The sequence below is a fragment of the Perna viridis genome, chromosome 8 (genome assembly GCF_037379345.1).
Source record: "Perna viridis isolate PV_CMFRI_1.1 ecotype Kerala chromosome 8, ASM3737934v1, whole genome shotgun sequence".
NCBI classification, from domain to species: Eukaryota; Metazoa; Mollusca; class Bivalvia; order Mytilida; family Mytilidae; genus Perna; species Perna viridis.
Window position 1 is genome coordinate 20,254,243 of NC_142452.1, and position 22,789 is coordinate 20,277,031.

General features: G+C 31.0%; 1 protein-coding gene across 1 annotated transcript in view; it reads left to right on the plus strand.

Annotated features, from left to right (window-relative positions):
- Positions 1 to 546: 546 nt before the first annotated feature.
- Positions 547 to 22,789, plus strand: part of LOC148609700 (glycine receptor subunit alpha-2-like) — a 28,845-nt gene continuing 6,602 nt past the window's right edge. Inside the window, exons 1-6 of the mRNA XM_088540881.1 lie at positions 547 to 794; positions 15,069 to 15,133; positions 16,481 to 16,545; positions 17,507 to 17,574; positions 21,577 to 21,803; positions 22,455 to 22,537. Coding sequence (XP_088397007.1) covers positions 786 to 794; positions 15,069 to 15,133; positions 16,481 to 16,545; positions 17,507 to 17,574; positions 21,577 to 21,803; positions 22,455 to 22,537 — 517 coding nt within the window. The 5' untranslated portion in view covers positions 547 to 785. The remainder of the gene's footprint in view (positions 795 to 15,068; positions 15,134 to 16,480; positions 16,546 to 17,506; positions 17,575 to 21,576; positions 21,804 to 22,454; positions 22,538 to 22,789) is intronic.

Here is a 22,789-nt window from a genome sequence, read left to right on the forward strand (position 1 = left end):
TAAAAAGACATAGCTTTTTTTGCATTTTTCTCCCATAATGAAACTTGGCATGAGATCGAGTTTATGATATATATCGTGTGGTTCTCGTTGATTTAAATATATTACGTATGACGATGTACTATAGCTTACCAAAATATAGACTTTTAGATTTATTTAGATGGATACACATTTTTTGTCTTATCTAAATTATTTTGGTGAACCGTAATAAAATGTTAGGGAACATGATTTCATAAATTGTTTGCTAATTAAACTAATGAGAATGACTCTTTAAAAAGATTTAATAAGTATGTTCGCCCATATTGGAGCTGGGTATTCTTTAGGTGGCGTGAGATTTATATTCACCATATACATTCCATATATATACTTACCATTATTCTAGTTTTATTGCATGTTTGGTTTACTAAGTGAACCCAACTGCTCAAATACAAAATACAATTACTGTAATTCCTAATATAATGACTTTGTTGAACATCATGTTTTTTTCCTTCAAGATTTAAACAAAACTATAAACAAATACAAACACAACTTATTTCTTCTGTGGTGCAACTTACAGCTGTAATCAGTTCACTCAACTTGTCATTTGAATGCTAATGACATCACCAATCAGAGCACAGCGCGGCATGACATGAGCGATATCGATAAATGAAAACAGCATCTATATTATATTGGACTCGATTTCATTACCAATAATCCAACGACCATATACCCAACAGTATGATATTAACGGATTGAGTTATATGACAGTATACAGCTGAGGAATTCATCAATTCAATACCGAAACATATATGAATAAGGTAAGGAAAGTGGTGTAGTCTCCAATTTGTTTATTATTATTGTTAATTATTTTATTTATGCACCATATGAAAGTAGAAATAATGATTGAGCGTATACAATTTATTAATATAAACATAAGATAAAACGATAAAACAAGCCACCTTCATGTCTTATAGAACAGTAAAAGGTATTATGCAGTTATTAAATGAAATGCAGTAGGAAGACGATCTATACTTATGGGCAACACAGTCAAATTTAATAATAATGCTTTGCAATGACCATAGAGAAATAAGTTATATAGTCATTTATTTTGACAATCACATCAACAGCTAATGAGTATATATCAAAGCATACATTTAGTTTATTCAGAAGTAAGATACAATTTCAGCATTTTTTGGGGTGCTAAACTAATGTTGTATTTTCATTTAACTTATGTTGTTTTTGGGAAAAGTTTCAACTATGATATATATGATACTAGCTAATTTGAATATATTTTGTCGTATTCGTGGGTTTTATTGTTCTTTTATTGACGAAAAATTGGGAATTTGTGCATTGTTCATATTACGAGTTTATATGTTCGCCCTATGCCTACCGTGATTATAGAGAATAAAAGCTTAAATGAATCACGTTATGCTTAATGTTTATAATAACATCGTCGATGTCGAAATATTTATATCATTATTACATGTATGAAGAAACGCAAAACCATCAAATCACTTATGATGAATATAAGCTCCATGCAGAACTATTAGGTTTCTGTCTTACTAACCGCTAAAGAATGGTCTTTCGAAATATTCGGACATTATTCAAATCAAACGGAGCTTGAAAATCAGATGAAATCGCATGAAATAATTTTCTTTTGTCTTTTTACTGACTTTGCAAGATTCTTGTATTTTCTAAAAGGGCTGTCAGCAGCGTCTGGAATTGAATCAGCTATATCTTTGAATCGGCATGATATAGCGTGAGAAAATCGTAAAATGACATGTAAATACTTTACGAACATTTGCATTAAATCATTATTGTATAATATGTAATGAAATTGACATCTTCTCAGATACAAACACATGTTACCCTGAAATAACGTTTACGTTCTCACGAACTCACTTAGATATTTTTTTTGTCTGCTGTCGCTTAACAGACTGCTATTTGAAAGTTGCATTCCATAAAAACTAGTTTAAATATATATCAGATTATAAAGATTAAACAAGAAATATCTGGTAAAAGCTATTAGTTACGTTCTTTTAGTATGGAACTGGTAATGAAATATCTTTTAAATCCTTTATTTTTCTCTCACTTACATGATTTTATAAGATTCAACATGAATGAAATGTAGGATTGTCGTCTATAAGAGTTTTGGAGATTCTGTCACTTTTTAGTACAAAAACTATTTTTTCTCCTTCGGTAAAGAGTTGTTTGAATAATTTGAATGTTTTTGATCCAAATTAATAAAACAAGACTACGCTAAAGGAGAATCAGTAAAACGTAAAATTGTAGGAAACATTTTGCAGAAAAAATGTTCACCACACCATCGTTCAAAGTGGCATGCATGTTTAATCACTGGCTTTGAATGGGTGAAATTACTTTCTTTGTGATATACATATGCATTTACATTTCAGAAAACCATACAAATACTTAAAGTATACCACATAAAATATATTTGAATATGTTAGCAGCAAACACTTTGTTGTGTAAATTTATTCAGGAGTCAACGTTAATCTTAATTTGCTTCACTAATTACTTTGGCAATGTCGGATCTACAATTTTAACAGTTTCGTTGTCATAATGATGAACAACTGTGGCAGTAATGAAACCAATGGTATTTCCTTTAATTCATTCAAGCAGATTTTCTTAAACTTAAGATTCTAGTCATCGACACACTATGCTCTAATTACTTCGTCTAAACGGACATCGTAAGTCGCTAGAGGTAAAATCAATTGTAAGAATGACAGGCTTCCTGTAAAGTAATTTTGAAAATAATTGAAAGACTAGCATATTCGCGGCGAATAATTAAATAACATTATTTACAACAACAGAAGCAGCATGAGATAGACAAAGAGGAAAGAAAAATTTTGCGCATAAGAAAAATGCTTAAGATTGTTAAAAGCAAAATTAAAGTCCGTTTCATTATGATTTTATTTTAACTTTGCTTGTAGGTCTGTAAGATATCATATAATTGAAATAAGACACACTTCCAACCAAATTAAAATAACAACCTTGAAAACGATACAGTTTTCTCTTTTATAAAGATTTTGAAACTATTCGAATTTTTTTTTTACTTTTGTATCTTATGTAATCCGATATTATTGATTCTCTATGATTTGGTCATTTAATCTACTTCTTGAAAGGCTATGTCGCACATATTAGCAATATCGCACAAAGGACGATTTGATACGAACTAGTGGTATAAAAATTCCGACGTTACGATTGGTTGTTGTGTGATTGAGAATTGGTAGAAAGCGGTGTTGTGACGCTTCTTTCGTTGTTTTTTACACTATTGGTGTCGTTATTGACGGACAATCGCTAGATGCCGAATGTCAAACGGTCAAATTATTCCAAAGGAAACATAGAAGAAAAGGTAGCATGACACGCATTCTTACAAACAGGAAAATAAGAAAATGGCAGATCTTCATGAAGGATAAAAATAAAAAAATCCACTAATCTAGCAGGAGCTTGTGAAAAAGGCACATGAAAGCACTTGGAAAAACATTTTGTTCTGAATAAACGGACAAATATAGTACACCTTTTTGTGCATGATATATGTACTCATAATTGTTATAGACCCATGCAAGTCCGGGTGTCAAAAGAATAGACCTGCAGCAGCGCTAATCTTATCGTAAAAGGCGACTAAATAGTGCTCAGAACCCTAGCCGGGGGCAAGGCGCTCTGCCCACAGAGCAACTGATTTGTGTGCCTCAGGTGGTGGAATGGGGTACCCCTGGCGTATTACATGCTGGGATTGTGAGGTTATAATACGGAAAACCTGACCGCAAACCATAGTGGTGCACCGTGTTGGGAAAGATGCCACGTTCATCGCACGTTAAAAAATCCTACTGTGGTATTCTCCCGGAGTAGGAATCTTAGGGTTCCGCCACAGGAGGCTAAATTGCCCGACACTACCCATCTCTCCCTATTTCCAGTGGCAGTCAAAATTTGTCGACCCCATTATCCTTGTGTCCCATCGTATTTTTCATTTCATTCATTTCATGTTCATTTTATCATCCACTTCATGTTCATCGTCTGGATATAGCTGAAATAGAGCTGTTCGGACGTTAAACCCCAACAAACAAACAAACAAACATAATTGTTATAAATATATGTAATGTTATTGTATTTTGTCACTCATGTCACACATAAAACTGTCATAAAACAATTTCACTGACAGTTTTCTTCTATATTGTAAGTGCTATGATATCCGTTAACGTATATGAGAATAATATGCAAGTGTTGTGTTTTGGTTCTTTTTAGTTTTAAAACATCTTTTATCCTTGATTTTATCAGAATATTCAACCTTTTGTTGAAAATTTGACTTTATAACGAGTACCACAAAAATTTGAACCCAAATACCCACACAAATTAGTTCGACTACAGTGTCCAATTTTCATTTTAACCTGCTTTTGATCGTAATTTTACATTTTTCTTATTTTTACCCGGATTTTCTCTTATAGGTATCGGTTTTTGCCACTGCCTTGTTCACATTGATGATGTCAAGATGTACCTTTTTATTTCCCTTTATATAAATGTTGATAAAATTGTCACAACTTTTTCTAACACAACAAAACTTTACGAAGCTTTGTAAGTTAATAATAGCTGGGTACACATAAACAATTATCTGCTGTTTAATTGAAATGAAGTTTCAACCAGAATTGTTTTAGCTTGTATATGTTTATTGTTAGTAGTCCGAAACAGGTGTTCTGTTAACCTTATGACACAAATTTGAAATGGCAAGTTCATTTGTACGCACTGAAACCATTGACAATCTTCTTTAACATTATACTGATGAATGTAATCTTTTTAATCATACAATTAAAACATGACAACTAAAAGATAAAGAGCAGTATATCATTCAATTTGTTTTATTCGATTCACAATTTAACTAGAAATTTTGTCTGATTATTGGTGTTAGCAAGATTGATAGAATAATAGCAACCATCTCATAAATTGCATCAGAAACTCTATCTGTGGGCATCAAATGCCATAAAATAAAGCCACATTCACAGAGCAATAAGATTGAAGGACATTCGTTAATTAAAGAATTTAAATTTCATCGATATCCCGAGATATGCCTGGTAAAGGAGGAAATAGCATGCTATGTTTTGCTTTCAAATTGTTAAATGATGGTGGATGTTGCTTTACATTGCTGACTTTATCTTCATTCCTTGTAATAAGTGCTATGAACATATTTCCCTTTTATCTATAATTAAAACGCAAGTTTTAAAGAAATCTTGAATAGAACCGGAACAAACATTTAGCTACTCTATGTATTGTAAAAAATAAAACTGAACAAATCAGATTTCATAATAAAACTTGACCTTTAAAACACTAGTTATTCATAAGGGCATTCGAGTAATTTAGACGTTCAACTGTTTTCCACGCAATATTGTTTATAAAGACATATTATTTTATTTGAGGTGTATGAATGTGCAAATACATGGGCAGATACAGAAATGTATTCAAGGGGTTTAAACCAAGACCCCATGAAAATGTGGTTCCGGACTCCTGTATAATTGTTTGCCACATTTTGCAAAAAATCAACGAAGTGTGCAATAAGGGGAGTTCAAATCCCTTGACCCAACATTCATATAAGTGGAGCCAAACTTGCAGTAAAAACAATGCTTCTAGATTTTGAAATATTGTTTTCTTTTCTTTCTCCCTGTTTGATCTATTTTGTTATTGCGCTATTTGTTTTCGAATTTGTGTGTGTTTCAAAGATACATTCTTCTGTATTTAAGATTTATGTTATACTTAACCGATTCTAGCTTCATCCTTATAATTCTAGGAGTCTAAAATTTGAATTAGTTAGTACTGCCTTCATCTTATTATTATTATTATTATTATTATTATTACTACTACTACTACTATTTAATTAATTGATTAAGTAATTAACTCGGAAAATAGTTGCTTCTCCTGTATAAACTTAAACTTGATTGTGTGCAATAAAGCTCATTGAATGATAAGCAAAACTTAAAAGACTACAACAACACGTTATTTTGTTTTGTTTTGTTTTGTTCCATGATGTATTTTCAGTTAACTTCTTCAGAAACAAGCAACTGTCATCACGTTCTTGAAAGGGTTTTATATGACGTAGAGTGTCCATATCTATTTTTTATTTCTATTTATTTATTTATTTATTTTTTTTTTTAAATTTATACTGCTCGTAAAGTTGGTAATTAAACCTGAATGATAACAGCAAAAGACAAAATCAGTTAGCGTTTGTGATACAAGGTCAACATGTTCCTTTGATGTATCTTTAGAGCTTTTCATTAAATATTAAATTGGGAATTCCGTATCTCTCAAGAGAATGTATAATGAGTGTTCTTTTGTGATTTATTTTTACATTATTAATATATAGTTGATACTATTTTATTTGTATGGCTTCTACAAATAAGATGTGTATTCTTAGTTGTTTCAGTCTTTTTTTATATTATTTATTTTTCATTCTTGACATTAGACGTTTGGGAATACTAGATAAAATGTTTAACGCTTTTTAAAACAAAAGGCAACATGAATAGATTCACAACTCATTCCTATTTCTTACGTTATATTTATATGATTTAAATAGCATTTTATGTTTTTGTTCTAGGTGAAATCATTTCTTCTCTTTGTCCATCGTCCTCTCGATATTTTTCAAAAAGGAAGTCTGAAGAATCCGTTCAAGTTTTGATAAAACTTTAGATATGGATGTCGAGAATAAGTTTTTATTCACAATAGAGATAACAAGATGCCAGTTCGAAATTATGATAGAACAAAAGGGCCAAACGGGGACAAAAATCAAATCTAACCGAGTAAATTCTCTGAAATTTGGTTACTCAAGAAATATAGTTAGACTATATTTCCAATACCCTAAATTTTGCTGATACAAAGTAAAATATCATAATGTTATGGTTTGAAGGTGCAAATGGATAATATTATCTTAAATGATAGGGTAATAACATAATTACCGAACAGATAATATCTAGGCAGTGGTATCAGAGAAAAAAAAGAAAGTCCATCGAAATGGTGCTGACTTGGTTAAGGCATTTCAAAAATGTGGGTTAAACCTGGTTTATAGCGGGTTCAACTTCCGGCTTCCATATTACGGTTCATTATTTCCGGTTTATTTCAATACTAATGAGCAGAATGAAGTTCCAACGTGTCGAAATTGATAAAATCAGTATCCTTGGCACTTCACAAAATATGAACAATAAATATGTGAAAATGAAAACAACTAACTGCAAAACAACTTTGTGGGGAAGTGCGTCAAGTTCAAGATGAATTAATAGTAAACAAATAAACACTGAAGAAATATTTATTGGTAGATATGGTAAAATCCATCATCTAACATCTGTTTGTCAGAAACATATTTTTTTAAAGATATGAATATCGGAAACAAAACATTTTAGGAAGCACATGATGCGTATTTTTTATACCTTGGCTCAAAAGCCTGTCTCTAGGGCAACGATGATGTTTAAAGGGTTAGAACAGTCGTAATTACCTCTGACATACCTTAACAACTGAGAAATATGCAGGGGATGCTGGAATATAACTGCATAAAAAAAAGGAAATTGATAATTTTAAAATCAAAATCGTCTCGTTTGTCATATATTTGTTTTCGTGAGAACACCACTGTCGTCAAACTCGAAGAAAAACTCTAAAAATGACACTGAATATGTGCCTATTGTCTCTTTAAAATCTAGTTCTGGACGATAAAAAAATGAAACCCAATTTCCAAATTTAAGATTGTGATTGGAGTACTAGTCATGAATATATCGATATGTGAAATCAATGGATCTAGCCTCTTTAACTTGTTTTTGCTTTTCACAAAATTTTGACGGAACCCCGATTAATGAACAGAAAGAAACAGATCGGCTAGAAGGGCACAAATACTGCCCGTTTGAATGCCGATACTTTGTTGAAAAATTTTCACTTCAAAAATTACAAATATGTTATTGAGGACAAACTCTTGCATGCTGAGCACATGTTGCTCGGTGTACCAGTTTTTTTGTCTTTTTGTTATGTAGTGGTAAAATTTGTAGAATAGTAGTCTAAAACAGATTTTGGAGAATAATCATTCTTACAATTATATGCTTTGTGAATGATTCGTTTTGACGGGATCTTAATTTGCCGTAGAACATATTTGTATAAAATGTTGAAAAGTCATAAGTTTTAAAATAGTTAACTTCGTCGAAGGAGCGAGATTTAAGAATATCTAAAAGATCTTAGGAGTTTTGTAGGTTATAAGACGAAGAAGCAATATCAAAGGTTAAAGGAGGAAATGACAAAAATATTATGATACCATGAACCCTTAAAACATAACGGACGAAGAACAAATCGTTCGGCACAAAAACGTAAAAAATGCATACGGATGAACAAACTGCATGACCTCACATAAAGCGCGGTTTTGAGTAAGGTGCTTCTGAAGGGAAAGCGGTGTTTGCTTTTTCGAGACACCTTTCATGCTGTTTGTTAGAAGTCAGTTAAAATATCTACCACAGACGGAGGATGTGAGTCATATTAGATATTGACACTCCATATTAGGCAATCGGATCATTATGATGGATGTAGAACTTCAGTTAGGACTACTTTTTCTATGGGCAACACATCTTTGCGCAGGTAACATCTTAGTAAGTCAATCAAAACAACCGTTGTTATGATGTAATTGTCAAGTAAAGTTTCAAATCTCTTGGTACAAACGTTTTTAACACACTTTTGTAATTAAAATGTTCATTGTTTTTTTTTCGTTGTTGTGATTTTGACTAGTGTAATACAGATTTCACTTGAATTTCTGATGGAGCTTAATATTCCTTAAATAATATTTTATCGATATATACTACATATTAAATAAATTACAATTTATAGCACTCTTACTACAAAATTAATATTTATGTTTGTGCCTTTACGTTTTAAGGCACTCCTGTGTATGTGTATGTTTGTGTGTTTTCTGTAAAAACGAACTATATTTAGTATATTGGATCACATTATGTGTCATTTTTAGATAAATTCCACTTGTTTTATATGCTTTCAATGAATTTGATGACAAAGACTCCATGAATTCAATTTGTTAAAAGTACATTTTTTATCCCATTAAGACTTTGACACTTAAGAGCTTTGATGGTTAATATCAAATTACACAAGGGACTTGAATTGTAGTGATATAAACGGTTACTTTCATTAATACAAAAATTTACAAAATCTTTACGATCTCTTATAAGCCATTTATCTAATTCTCAACAAGAAGGATCAAGCTTTTGTACCGTTGCAAGTTGACTTATCGTCAATCAGATTTTTATGATAATTTGAAACTTTCTCTAAATCAAAAAACGATGAAGAATATATGAAGTAATGCATATATTAAATAACCGTTTTCACAATTACTATCTCTGTTTTTGATCCTTATACAATTTTAAAAGAACGACACTTCATCGGACGTATTGTTGAAAATAAAAATTTACTGCGTTATAATTTCATCCACCTCGGACGTTAGATTTAAAAGCAACTCGTAGGGCATGTATAGGACGCTTTCGCTACCGATGCTCATGGTCTGTGCTTTAAGTTTTCGGTAAAGTCCGTTTACTCATTTACTTTTATATCGGTATGCATGTCAATTTTGGTAATTCTATTACCGCTCGAATGTAGGTTCCTTTGATTACTAATACAGCCCCTGGCTATTGATAAAAATAACAGCCGAGAATAATAGTTGTGTTAAATTATTAAAATTGTCGTAGTTTGATAGATATTTTCAATTCTCAGCATTCTATTGGCATGCAATTCTTAAAGCATTGGGATTGTATTGTATTTCAGGAAATAATTTCTTCCTATCCTCTAGTGCCGAGTTAGTTGCAGTTTTTGTTGAAAAATGGTTTTGTTGAAAATATGTTTTTAACAAAAATATAGTACAAATATATTTTGTCAGATTCATTTTGGACTTGATTTGATAATGGATCGGATTACAAAGCGAAAGTTTTGTTGTTACGCATTTTAACCACTTTCGTTTTTAAAACACAAACTCGTATCTGATGAAGAAACTAGCATTTATGAAAGAGATGTTAAAATAAAGGGAGTTTTTAATTTTTAAAAATACTCCGAATTTATTTTGTTGAATCGTAAATATTTTATATCTAGTGAAAAAGGTAATAAAATTGACTTTTTATTTATTTTTACACACCTAATTTCTCGTGTCTTTTTCAATATTAAATGTTTATCATCACTACGAAATGATAAATGTATACACTTCAAAAATGAAGGGGCAACTGTTTCGCTGTACCTGTGTATAGTGATGTTTTGAACGCATCTGCAACCTGCCCTGTGATGTGTGGGTTGCCTCGTCGTTCATTGAAAACAAGAGAGTGGCCGTGGGCTGACATTTTAATTCCGGTGGGGTTATCATCTCTTTAACATATTCATCATACCTTTTATCGTTATACCCTTTTTTTCGTTGATATATTTCTTATTTCCACGTAGTGTTTAAACGGTTGTTTATATCAACTCGCTATGATTGAAATATTTTGATTAAAATTTGTGAAAAAGTCCTCACTTGCACAAAAAGCGAGAAGCCCAAATGCTCAAAAACTCTTTTCGTCGGGAGCTGTCACTCAAAATTGTACTGTTGAAGCCCCCTTTGTTTGAATTAATGAAATCCTATGACAATACAATACTCACAACCAAAAGGGATTTGAATGAAAATTTATTTCATCATTGTATATCGCGCCAAGCATATACATATCACATCGTATAAATTAGAAGAAACAGACGGAATATAGCGCCAGCTCCTATGACACTTAACATAAATCAAATTGAATAATCGTGTTATTGTGACCGTACTTTGGTGAAGAAGTATAGGCAATGAATTAGATATTGAGAAAGCTACCATTTAAGTTCTTTTCTTGTTCTAAATCAGTCAAAAAATGTCACGTGACAGTTTTTCCAACATTACTAATTGATTGCCACTATGTAAATTTATTTCAATTATGTAAGTTGATTACGTCATCTAGAAATTAGCCTGAATTTAAGGTATTTTTGGGGTTAAATTTCTGAAGTTAAGGGATGATTGTCCATGCCATTAAAGTTTCATTTCTACCTCATCCTGAACTGCTCTTCAAAAGCATACACAACCTAACAAATACACACGCATTCTAAAAATCTTCTCATATAGATCTCAAATGACATTGGAAACTTCTTCTGATTGATTCAAATCAAATTTGATAAATTCTGCTTTACTCTGAATTGTCTTAGCCCTATAAGCGTATTTACCATTTATTGTTTCTAGCCTATTTATTGTTATATAGGTTTAAAAACCTTTGTTGAGATGGGATTTGGGATTTCAAATTAAGGTTGAAACATTCCATTTAATGGATGCAGAGCATTAATTTTTAAAGGCTTTTTTACGTATTTTTCCATTAGTCGAATACCTTGATATGTTTTTGAAGATATACTTAGACAATACCCTCTGGATTTAATTTATATTTTTATCCATTATATTTGTATAAAATGCTTTGATATAAAATCCCCCTTTAATCAATTCTAAAATATAATGGAGGCATGATATAATTCAAAAGAATAACAAGATTATTATTGAAATGACACTCACTTGTATAAAGTCGGCAAACAATTGTAACTGTAAAATAAAATGAATAGAAAGCGAAAACATCAAAGAATGAACGAGGTGTACTATAAAGTATTTTATCCAGTTAAAAAAGACTATATGTACCTTATTTAGTTTAATATACATCTTTTGTTTTTATATATGTAAACTCTTAAATTCCTTTTATCTGTAGCAACATTCCTTTGGCACCTGCGTATGTAGTGTTCATATCACAACTCATACGTTATGCCAGAGCTTGCTGAAACTACGCAGACTTTTTGTATCGCGCTAGAACTCCAACAAATAGGCTTCTGGAACAGGGTCATGTTGCTACAAGATTGAAGTCATCACTACAGATGTTTTATGGTCGTCACCATGAACTCGTGGATCGTTATGGTGTATCATCTGCACCATGAAAACTGATTTATTCAACGGGTCATAGTTTTGCTTCCTCGTTTGTCTACCCCGGACTTGACTTTTTATGAGCAACTCGGCGGGTGTTTCTAGAAAAGCAGAGGACGCTTACCCTACCGGTGCACCTGGTCCATGCTCCCAGTTTTTAATGAAGTCCGAGTTGCTCATTTGCTTGTGTTACTTTGTATATATGATTTTAGTTACTTATGTTCTTTGTTGTGTATGTGTGTTATCCATGTCTGGTCAGGTGTTTGTCCCTGGATTACATTCTTTTTATTACCGCTATAAACTTGGCTCCCTTGATTACTCTTAAATTAGATTAATGTGTTATCAATTGTTTCGAATATGTATGAATATGTTTTATCGTTGTTTATTTTATCAAAATTAATAGATAAATAAAACTTTAAATAGTCACTGTTTATCAAAATGATATTTATCATTATTTACAACGCAGCTTGTAGTGTAGTAATATAAGATAGATACTCCCACTAAAGTTTGGAAGAAACAGAAGCGTTGTATTTGTAAAATTTGTAAATGTAAATCAAATTAAATCATTTAAGTCATGGTTCCATTAATGATATTCGTGATATATAAGAAATATGTGCAGTAATTACAATAACATTTTCAAATATTCGTTTTACTATGCAAAATGAATGCCTTCTTAGATATCAATTCCAAGCATTTTTCCATTTACAAGCATCCGGTTTCATTTGTCCGAACGACAAGAAACATCATTATTTTTGTTCCTGGATTACATTCTTTTGATTACCTCTATAACCTTGGTTCCCTTGATTACTCTTATTAACGTGACACCATACATGCTAATTAGCTAACAAAACTATAGTACAAAGATATTCTGCTATGCGTTTTGGACTGCTAGATGTTTGCGAAATTACACCATGGACGATGTTATACGAACAAAAGATATACAACATATCCATTGCAATTGGTTCTTGTGTAATTTGTCGCATTGCCTGTTAAATTGGGTAAGTCGTAAGGCGACCTTGCACGTTCCTTGTGTTATTCTACCATAACAATTGGTGATTTCATAGACAGACGATCGCTAAAATTTCCGCCGTAGCATATGCCAAATTTCAAGCGACTAAATATTCCATGTAAAAAATTGTATAAATAATGATTTTGTAATATCGCTAACTATGGACTCGCTTTGTAATTTCAAAATTATGACAATCTCGCCGAGGTTCGTTCGTTTTGATGTGTTGATTAGATATTTCGCTACATTCAACTTCTCTAATTATGAAAATTTTAATACCAGCTCTACGATATTCTTAGGTTGTTAAATAAGTACATGCAACTATACAAGTTATTCATATAAAATAATTTCATTGTATCGGCAAGTACAATTTTTTTGCACTTAGTTTCTTTATGTTAATACGATTACAACTGTTTAACAAAAAAAAACACATTTCAGGATTTTGTTCTCGATATTCCAAACCATGTAATAGACGTAGGAAATACTGTGAAAATCAACCTTTAAAGCCCTGGAACAAATTTGAATTGTTTTTCAGTTGGAAACCACTCATGGGAAATATTAACATTAAACCATGAACAATAAGCTGGCTTTTATCAGGGTTTTTCCACGCAACGAAATTGCTTTTTCTTGTCATCTATGAAGGATCAAACAAAACAACATTCAAACCATTTAAAGAGAATAAATGAACTTAATGAAGAAACCTACTTAGTAGCTAGTATTGTACTACTTAGCGTGGGACTAAAGCAATCCAGAAACGACGTTTTAATCGAGACAAATTCTGAAAAAAGAACACATAAAAAAGACATAACAAACGTTTACATTTGTTATGCATTTAATGTGGTATAAACCATTATCTATTTTTTGTTCTGAAACCATCATTGTAATTGTAAACAAAATAGGGATATCACACACCTAAACAATAAAAAATTCACTTGTTTTAGTTTACATATATTATAAATACACACTTAGTCATTTTGTAAATTTGGCCCGTCGCATTCTCAACGATTAAGAAGCTTCTACATATATCGAAATGATTCAAAATCAATTAATTCATCGCGTGCAAATAAGTTGATTTTTTTTTATTTCAACCATTGTCACTTGTTAATCGATAAGGCATTTTCTTTGATTTTCTTTCCTTTATTTCCTGACGGATAATAATCATATTCAAAAAGTATTCCATAGATGATTTTAATATCTGTCTGATAAAATTCAGTAAAGTGTAAACGCAAAGTAATGATTGCTTCATCAAGTAACTACGACATCAATTCATAGACCTTAATCAAGACATCAAATATTCTTGACACAATTTATGATAATTCCCGCAAAAAAAAAATAATTGTAACTTATCTTTTGAATTACCTATTAAACAAAGGGTTCCTTGATAATGTGAGTTGACAATTAATAAACCCAGTGTTTAACAATTCTAATCAAAGAGAATCTCAGTGATGAAAGAGTAATCAAGGGAACCAAGGTTATTACAAATTTATAAACCTTTTAACCTCCACTTATTTATTGCATTGCATAATTCGAAAATATTGCACGGCATTTAAACTTCAACCTTTCGAAGGCATTCATATAAGATGTTATGAATACTTCGGTAATATGCTGCAATATTTACAATAACTAGCACAAGTCAAATGACTTTCTATCGCATATTTATCGTTATATGTAAGCTTGAAAACATTTGTGATATAAAAAGTGTAGGTCATGAAAATAGCCCAAAATAGTCAACTATGTCAAAGTGGATCTTTGGTGCGTTTAATTGATTGTATTGACGTCTTAAACCACAAACAAAAATTATAAAATAATGGGGATTTTCAGAAATAATGACATCAAAAACTATGTACACAACCAAGATCAAACTTAATCAACATCAATATTGTTTCTTGGCTGTAGACACAATATCTATGCAGGAATTACGACCACTACGTTACCAAAAAAAGTACAATTCAGTTTTCTAGTTTTTTTATGGATTCAATATTCTAAATTCACAATTATCTGATTCTACATACTTTCATATTATATTCAGTTGTAAGCTCTTAATGCCCTTTCTTCTTTCAAAACGGTATAAAAGTGAAAACGAAGTTAATACAATATTTTCTTTTGTAGATAATGGAGCTTTACCTTATGTTGTCTGCTGTTTTACTTGTTGGTACTGTGTCATGTCAGTCAAGGTAAATATGATTTCGGAGAACAAAATGCATGCTTAAGTATTAGTACCTATGAAAAAAGTTAATAAAAAGGAATTGAAATCAAATAAATTAATTTGAGATAAATACTGTAATCTGATTGGTTACAAAATTATTGTTATGTCTCAATTGATAACAAAATATTGACACTCCCCTACTCAGTTAAATTCAGAGCTACTTTTCTCATGTTTAAAGATAAAAATATGTTTTAGAATTAATTTAAAGGAATTGGCTATGATAAAAATTTTGTCCATTGAAAAAATAACATAAATTTTCCATGCACTAAATAAAATGCGCAATAAACAATATGCACATGGAAAATTTATATTATTTTTCAACAGACAATTTTTTTTTATTATTGCCAATTCTTACTTATCGATTGGTCGTTTTTCGAATATTAAGGAAAAGTAAATTTCTGTAAATGAAAACAGTGATATTTATCTATCTCATGTATATTTTAATGAGTTCACGATCAAAAAAAGTTTGAATACCTGAAAAATGTCGAAACGACCCATCTGTTTTCTAGGAACTCGAATTGTGGATTTCCTAAATTATTTCCGAAACCGAAACTTGACTTTTTATGAGCAACTCGGCGGGTGTTTCTAGTAAAGCAGAGGACGCTTACCCTACCGGTGCACCTGGTCCATGCTCCCACTTTTTAGTGGAGTCCGAGTTGCTCATTTACTTTTGTTACTTTGTATGTATGATTTTAGTTACTTAATGTTCTTTGTTGTGTATGTGTGTTTTCCCTGTCTGGTCTTTGTCCCTGGATTACATTCTTTTGATTACCGCTATAACCTTGGTTCCCTTGATTACTCTTCGACCAATCAGATTGCTTGAAATTTGATATTTGACGAAAAAGCAAGGGATATACATGTAAGGAAGATCTCAGTTTGATATTTTTTAATGAAACTGTGCCCTGATACTCCCGAATTGTAAGTGCTTCGTGATATCATCAAAACTGTATTAATATTGTAAGGCTCGTTGAAAGTCGAGTCCAGTGAAAGAAGAGAGATCATCAATGAGTGTTGGAGATTGTTGATCAAATTGTTACAGACACTCTTTATCTGTTCATGTTGCATGTGAAACCGTCGACTTATGAAATGAAAATGAAAATTTTCTATGTTTGCAACATATTTTGGTTCCAGTAGTTTTTGCGTTAATCACTCCGCTCACTCTAAACAGTCAGTGTAATTGTGACAATATTTATAGTAATTAACTCTTTTTTTTTGTTACTTCGATATCAGTAGGGAGATTAATTGAAGAAACTTGAATACTTAAACAATTTAGTTTTTCATAACAAACCATTTAGCTTTTTATCTATATTTTTAGGACAGATTTCATTAAAGCTTTATTAGAGGACTACGATAATCGTATAACACCAAATTTTGAACAGAGTAAGTTAAGTTTAGCTTTTCACTTTATTACGTTTTGGTAAATCCCAATTTAGTGATTTCAAATTCTAGTCTTCGTGACAAAGTACCAGTTTCTCTGGCGGCGAATTTAATCATCATAGACAATATATATCAGTGTTTGTATTTCAGCTCTTTAAGATAATTTTTATAAAGAACATCTAACATATCAGCATTTAGCGCTTGTAGGTAGACGTGTTTAGTAGCACTCCAGCTACTCCAGCGAAGATTATGCAAAATGTGATTTATAGTTGGAAGGCCTACATATTTTTATTTTTGATATTTTGATTCAATTGCAATACTAAACGGAAATTAACATTTGGTTTTGGGAGATACAAATTGCATAAATTGTACCATATAATTCAAAATTAAGGAAGATAACTCTTTAAATAACACTGAAATACAATAGAAACTATTTTATCATATAGACCAAAAAAACACCTTTATAACAAAAACTATAAATGTGTAGCCTTTGTTTTAGATGTATCAAATATTACAGAATTTGCATGATTCATACAAAGACTGCTTCTTTAATCTTTTTATTTCATTGCACTTAACTATAAACCTCTTTTTCTTCAGTGCAAATCCCATATTATATGTTCGACACTAACAATTTTAATGAATAAAGTCGAACTACTTAATGTCTAGTGGCTGTATATCTTTTTATAAAATTTATTAAAGATAGACATAGATCCTTCCGTGTTAATATTTGAGCAAGTACGTTCAATACACTTCCACAAGAAAAATGCTACAACATCCCATACAAATTTGGTTGAACAATGTTAAGTTCTTTTTGCAGAGTTGATGTATCTACCACGCAGAACACTTATCGAAAGGGTTGATTACAAAAATCGAAATTATACTTAATTATATACTTAATTATCTATTTTAATGTTACAAATTTATGTTTTTAATTGTTTGAAATCTTTTTTTCATCGATTGTCAGATATACCCACAGAAGTAGATGTTAGTTTGTTTATCAATTCCATTGATTCCATTAGTGAAGAAACTATGGTAAGTTTTTATATATTACTAACATAAGAGAATGTTAAGATCAACTCCGCCAAGGTGGAATTTACACTTAACATGACCGATATAGTTTGAATAAATTTTTCAGAACTCAAAACCAGTAGAAACGATACTACATTTTGAAGAATAATTACCAAGAGAATTTTATCTGTAAAATGTCACATTCGCGAGATAATAATAACACATGGCAGATGAAGTAAAAACATTCACGAAGTGGTGACGGAGGTCTCGGCTCTTGTATTCTATGCCCCATATGGCATATACCCAGATGGTATATCTTCAATTTTCATGATTTTTTTTAAAAATAGACAAGGAGTTTCAATCTAACTTTTGACTATGTTTTTTTCATTACAGAAATGTCAAAAATAATGTTTTGGTCCATTTTAGAAAAAAGGCATGAACTTTGATAGACCAGGACAGGTCGAACTAAAAAAATACTTTTTCTACTTTCACTTTTTTTAGTACATAAAATAGATCCCTTTTCTGAAGCATTATTTTTCATGAAAATACTGTTTTTCCTCAAAAACAAGTTTTTTTTGTGTCAGAGCTTACTATTTACCCTATACTTTTGATGAAACATGATAGCCATGTCCCAAGAATCAAAAACAGGAAAAGGCAAAAAGACAGCGCACTATATTTTAAGCCTCCATGTCTTGACGTACACCCGCTCAAGAATGTGTAATACAAGACTAATACCTGGAGACTTAATTGTAGTCGGCATGTAGGCGATGACGGCTTGGTAAATCAAAGTTAATCTTGCTCAATTAAAATCGCAGTCTATGTATTTTCTGTCACGTGTAAATAACATATAACCTTAATACTGCCTCTAGATAATGATGATATCAATTTAAAAGAATATACGTATTGTAGAGAGCCTTGTAGTAAGTCTAAGTAAGGTGAATGTTTGTGAATAAACTGTTCGATTTTACACATAGATAAATTCTTTTAAAAAAGTGTTTAATTCTAATTATTGCAGTTCCCAAAAAGTTTGGAAATTTATTTATCATTTTTCTACTTGGAAATTACCATTATTGTTTTTCATGATATAAATTGAAAAATATAATGCTTTACTCAAGAATCGTACTATTCGGGTATCTTTCAAACAAGAGAAGAAAAAAAACATCGACCTTTCTGTCATTAGCAGTGAACGCAATAATCGTATCCAAGTATAAAAACACTGAGTATGCTACCATTAAATCGTACACACTGTATAACTAATGATGTTTCAACAATACTAAACCATTTCTTGATGATGCAATTGTAAATCTATCCTGTTATTGTTCTAGTAACTATGTGTTGGTCCCGATCATAGGAACTTCAGAGATATGGCAAACAGAATTATATTTCCGAGTAAAATGAATTTTATGATGACAGCAAAATTCTCTATAATTCAATATGGAAATGGATATTAGAAGGTTTTATCGTCGTATATCACGTTCCATAGTGATGAAGTTCGACTACCAAAAGTTTCCAAAAAGATTAATAGATCTTATTGTGATATCAATTTATCAATATCAGCATTTCCATCTATTACATGAAGTATAAGTATGCTTTTCATGGTGAGATAGTGCTGTTAATTGAGCTTGACAATATTATATTTCCCCTATAAATCAAAATAATAGTCATTATATTAGGTATTATATCGGTGTTTATTTATGCATTGAAATTGCAATAAGATCAATTCGTATGCTAACATTTAGAATGCAATGGTTGGTAGTTTTTTGTTATAGAGTTAAGTCATTTAAACCAGAAAATATTCCATAGTTTCTACATTGTTATTTTGTTTGTGAATAAAAGATAACATTTTACACATCTTCCACATCTATGTATTTACTTGTATTGGATTCAAATTAATCAACGAATGAATAAAGCAATATTGATTAAATTAAAACTAATTAAAGCTTCACTTGAAGACTTTTCTAGAAATTGGACCCATTATCCAAATAACTCAAAAACGTCATTGCAGCGTTTATTAATAAAATAAAGTAATTCTTTGAGATAAAATAAACCTGATACTTATCAAAGTGAGGTTGCAAACATTACAAAGGAGGAATCACATAAATAGATGATACTTTTTCAATTACGATAAAAAAAAATTACAAAAAATATGCTTAATCAGTTGAAAGGGATCTTATGTTTCATTTGTAAAAACTTGTTTTCATTGGAGGCAGTGTCTTCAATTTAATCTTAATGCATATTAAGATTGACGGGGATGTTGAAACAAAATGAATTGTATGCATCCCCAAAATGCTAAAAAGCATCTTAAAGAATTACGAGTTTCAGATTACATGTATTTCCAGAGTATGATTTTCCCCGAACCATATCGATTAAATGATTGGTATATACTCTTATAAAGTTCTCTCTGTTATGTCTGCTATTGCCCAAAAGTTTGAACTATGTTAAGCACTGGGTTTGTTAATATTGTAGAACAAAACACTGTTTTTCCTGGGATTTTTTTTCGACTTGTAAAATCGGATCATTTACACAAAACAAAAAAAGTCAAATTTTATGTCAAATTTGTGAGTGAAAAGTCCGATTTTATACACCCTTCAAGTTTGGAGGAAAAAAACATTATTTGCTCTTGTAGTTCAATCCCAAAACATTTATCTTTGTTTTTCTTATAGACTCTCTTTTATTGAAATTTATATTGCAAACAGCGGCTATCAAACGACAGCGTGACATTGTTGTAAATTTTTATATTCGAAGTAAATACGGTCCACTGATAATCATTGTTTTTTAAAATGCTGGTTTGAAGATTGATGATACGGTTTGTACATGGAATTTACATTGTTTTAAAAACTGTCATCGCAGAGGTTGTAAATTTCAAAGAATTGTTACATTGAAATTGAGAGGTAGTTTTAGAATTCACATTTAGAGGTGAAAAATATATAGAAAAATATATTTGTTATTGGCAAATCAATATAAAACACTGCATTTTTGGACGTTGATGGAATTGTCGACTCCTTAGTGTCAACTTGCTATACAAAATTTTGTTAAAAACATTTGATGTGAATTTTATTTTAGTTTTCTTCATTTTCAAGCGCAATTTAAAATAATGTACACATACCATTAACCATCTTAACATTACTTCGTAATTTCGTCAGAAACATCAACTTTAATGGTAGCGACATTTTACAGTGACAAATATATTTTATCTTTATTAACCGGGAATACAATTAAGATTCTCCAAAGTATTGATATATGTGACCAAACGAGCGAACTGTTTTTGTTTAAGGTTTCATAAAATTTGCAAAAGTTGTTATGGATATTAGTTTCTTTAATAGGGACGGAGCGTCAGCGATGTTCTACATACGTAGATCATCTGTCAAAAGCATGTAATATTCAACATCTTTCTGTTGTCAATGACGTATACAATAAGGGTGTGATTGTTTGAACTTTTCACGCAGGAGCATTATCTGTGTTATTGGATATATTCCTGTTGGCTGAGACGTCAGCGTTGTCAAAACATAATCGTGCAGTATCAATAAAATTTATTGTAATTTGAGTACACACCGAAAATCTTATTTATGCTTCGAAAAGCATCTTCTCATCCATCAGGTTTTATAGAATGATAGATATTTGGTAATTGTCAAACTTGCCCATTCTAAAAAGGGGAGATGATACTGACAATAAAATGTAAACATTTAGTATATTCTGTTTATATGAATTTTTAATTTTATCAAAGTAGTATAGTGTCGAGTTCTTGTTTTGTCTGAGCATTACATATTTCACTTGATTCAGCAGTCCTTTTCACAAAAATTCTTACGAGTAAAATTAGTCGTAAGTTAAGACGTCACAAAGATCAGATTAAGGTCAATATAAACGAAATATATTGCTATGTCTTGCCTTTTTAGATAAACGGTCTTTCTGTTTACTCTAATTTGTTTTGTTAAGATATTAGATGAATAAATACTTTATTTTATCAGAAAACCTATGTGTTCAACAACATCTTCATACCGTCATATCTTATTTCACTTTATTTTGTAGGATTTTACCATGAATGCCTTTATACAACAAGAATGGACAGATAGTCGTTTAAATTTTTTCGGATTCATTGAAGCTGACTATCTGGAGCTAGACACGGGACTCATAAAAGAAATCTGGGTCCCAGATTTGTATTTTACTAATGAGAAAATTGCATCATTCCATGATGTTACAGTTCCCAACAGGATGATGCATCTTTATAGCAATGGAAGGGTTGTATACAGATTAAGGTTAGTATTCACACATTCATCTTCAACTTTTTAAACGCATTGCTGTTAATTTCCAGTTGAAAACCCTATTGGTTCAGATTCCCAGTTTTTAACCGGTGCACCTGGTCCATGGTCCCGGTTTTTAATGAAATCCGAGTTGCTCAGTTGCTTTTGTTACTTTGTATGTACTTTTTTTAGTAACTTAATATTCTTTGTTGTGTATGTCTATTTTGGTCTTTGTCCCTGGAGTGCTTTCTTTTGATTACCGCTAGAACCTTGATTCCCTTGATTACTCATTGTTGGAGGCTGAATTGCTAATTTACCTTTGGTTTTTCTGCGCGCGTGTTTGTTTGTTTGTGTGTGTGTGTGTGTGTGTGTGTGTGTGTGTGTGTGTGTGTGAGTTATCCTTGTCTTGTCTTTATTGCATTATTTTGAAATTAACTTTGTTTGGTATGAACTAGTTTTAATTTGGTTGTCTTTTCCAGTTTAATTGTATATATTTTCCCAATATTAATAATATATGAGCAAATTTACGAACACTAATAATTAAACATCTATGTTTTTAAAGCCAAGAGTTTTCAATAGCAGAGTATTTGGAACATACCCATCGAAGTACAGTTTATAAATAAACGGCATTATTTAGATATATTCTGTACAACGTGTACTTTTTAGGGTGTCTCTTAAAGCATCTTGTCCAATGGATCTTTATAAATATCCGATGGATGAACAAACTTGTTCTCTATTTCTTCAGAGTTGTAAGTATTTCTATCAATATTTATCTATAATTATAAGAAATCAAAAGTTTACAACCAAAAGTCCTTACATATAACTTAAAATACATCCCAATAGAACATTAGTTAAGCATACCACAAACAAGTAAAAACTTGAACATTAGCAATATACATATACCTTACTTAGCCAACATATTTAATAAATTACGGACCATGAAGACGGTCAGTGAGTTACTGTTTTTTTGTTTTTTTTTTTTTTCGTTTGATTTTAATTCG